This window comes from Mytilus edulis, chromosome 10 (genome assembly GCF_963676685.1).
Source record: "Mytilus edulis chromosome 10, xbMytEdul2.2, whole genome shotgun sequence".
Classification (NCBI taxonomy): domain Eukaryota; kingdom Metazoa; phylum Mollusca; class Bivalvia; order Mytilida; family Mytilidae; genus Mytilus; species Mytilus edulis.
The window spans coordinates 77,132,566-77,134,371 of NC_092353.1; the positions used below are offsets into that span (position 1 = coordinate 77,132,566).

General features: G+C 33.9%; 1 protein-coding gene across 1 annotated transcript; it reads left to right on the top strand.

Moving 5' to 3' along the window:
* Nucleotides 1-559: 559 nt before the first annotated feature.
* Nucleotides 560-1,806, top strand: LOC139491935 (uncharacterized). Its single transcript, XM_071279882.1, has one exon. The coding sequence runs from the start codon at nt 607-609 to the stop codon at nt 1,591-1,593; it is 987 nt and encodes a 328-aa protein (XP_071135983.1). The 5' UTR covers nt 560-606; the 3' UTR covers nt 1,594-1,806.

Below are 1,806 nucleotides of genomic sequence, written 5' to 3' on the forward strand. Positions count from 1 at the left end.
TCCGATCAATGTCATAGAATTGAATAAACTCCTTTTCATTTACCCAAATCAACATGATGCAATGATATTATATAAGGGATTTTCTGAAGGTTTTAGGTTAAATTATTTTGGTCCACGATGTAGGATTGAATCAAAAAATTTACATTCAGTCATCCAAAATCCTTGGGTGGCATGGGAAAAAGTCATGAGTGAAGTAAAAAATGGTCGCATAGCTGGTCCTTTTTTGACTAGACCTATATCTAATCTAAGGTGTTCGCCTATCGGTGTAATTCCTAAGAAAACTGGTGGATTTAGGTTGATTACGCACATATCTTTTCCGCCAAATTTGAGTGTAAATGACTTTATTGATGAAAAGTTTACTACAGTAAAGTATTCGTCTTTCGACAATGCTATTGATTTGATTAAAAGATTGGGTTCAAATGTGGAAATTAGAAAAAAGGACATTAAATCCGCCTTCAGATTGCTAAAAATTTATCCAGGGGACTTTGATCTATTAGGGTTTAAACTTAATGAATATTATTTCATAGATAAATCATTGCCTATGGGGTACTCAGAATCAAATTGCTTAAATTCGAAAAATTTTCAACTTTTATTCAATGGGCTGTCATGAATGAGTCCAATTCAGATAATCTTGATCATTATTTGGATGATTTTTTATTTGCCGGTAAAAGCAATACTGAGGATTGTAAAAATCTGATGAATAGTTTTGATAGAGTATGTTGTCGTCTTGGAGTCCCAATTGCTCATGAAAAAACAGAAGGCCCTACAACAAAACTTAGTTATTTAGGTTTACTTATAGATACAGAAAAAATGCTAATACAAATTCCGGAGGACAAAGTATTGGAGTTAAAGTCGAAAATTAAATGGGTATTGGGTAGGAAAAAGATCACTTTAAGGGACCTACAATCTTTGTGTGGGTCATTAGCTTTTTGTGCAAAAGCTCTACCTGCCGGCAGAGCATTTAGCAGACGAATTTATTTGGCAAGTAATCACGCAAAGAAACCGCATCATTATGTCAGAATCACAGAAGGCATGTATCAAGACTTATTGGTATGGGAATTGTTTTTAGACAAATTTAACGGCATTAGTTACATGCTTGACATTGATTGGACTTCAAATTCAGTTTTACAACTATTTACTGACAGCGCTGGTGGTTCAACAAAAGGGTGTGGCTGCTATTTCCAAGGTAAATGGGCTTTTCTTAAATGGCCTGTAGAATGGTCTGGTACTGAAGTTCTCAGGGATATATCATATTTAGAAATGATACCTATTGCACTATCTGTTTATTTATGGGGTAATCTATTTCAAAAAAAGAAAATTTTATTTAATTCGGATAATAATGCCGTGGTTGAAATTTTAAATAAGAAGACGTCAAAATCTATACGAATTATGAACCTTGTTAGACACATAGTATATTGGTCGTTATTAGGCAATTTTCACATAAAAGCACAGTTCATTCCTGGTTATACAAATATAATTGCAGATTGTATTTCTCGTAAAAAATTTCAGAAATTCAAAAGTCTGGCTCTGACAGCAGATACACATCCAGCTACAATTCCGGAGGAATTTTGGATCATTTTAGGCCAGAAATAGCAAAGCTATTGGACGCATCGAATTCTCAGAACACATGGAAAACGTATAACAATGGACTGACTTCATTTGTTTCATTTAGATTAGAAGAAGGTTTAGGAAATACATGGCCGCCCAGTAGTTCGCATTTAGTAAATTATGTTGCTTATTTATCAAAATTAGGGTATGCTCCTGCAACGGTTAAGGTGTACTTATCAGGTTCAAGCTATTATTTAC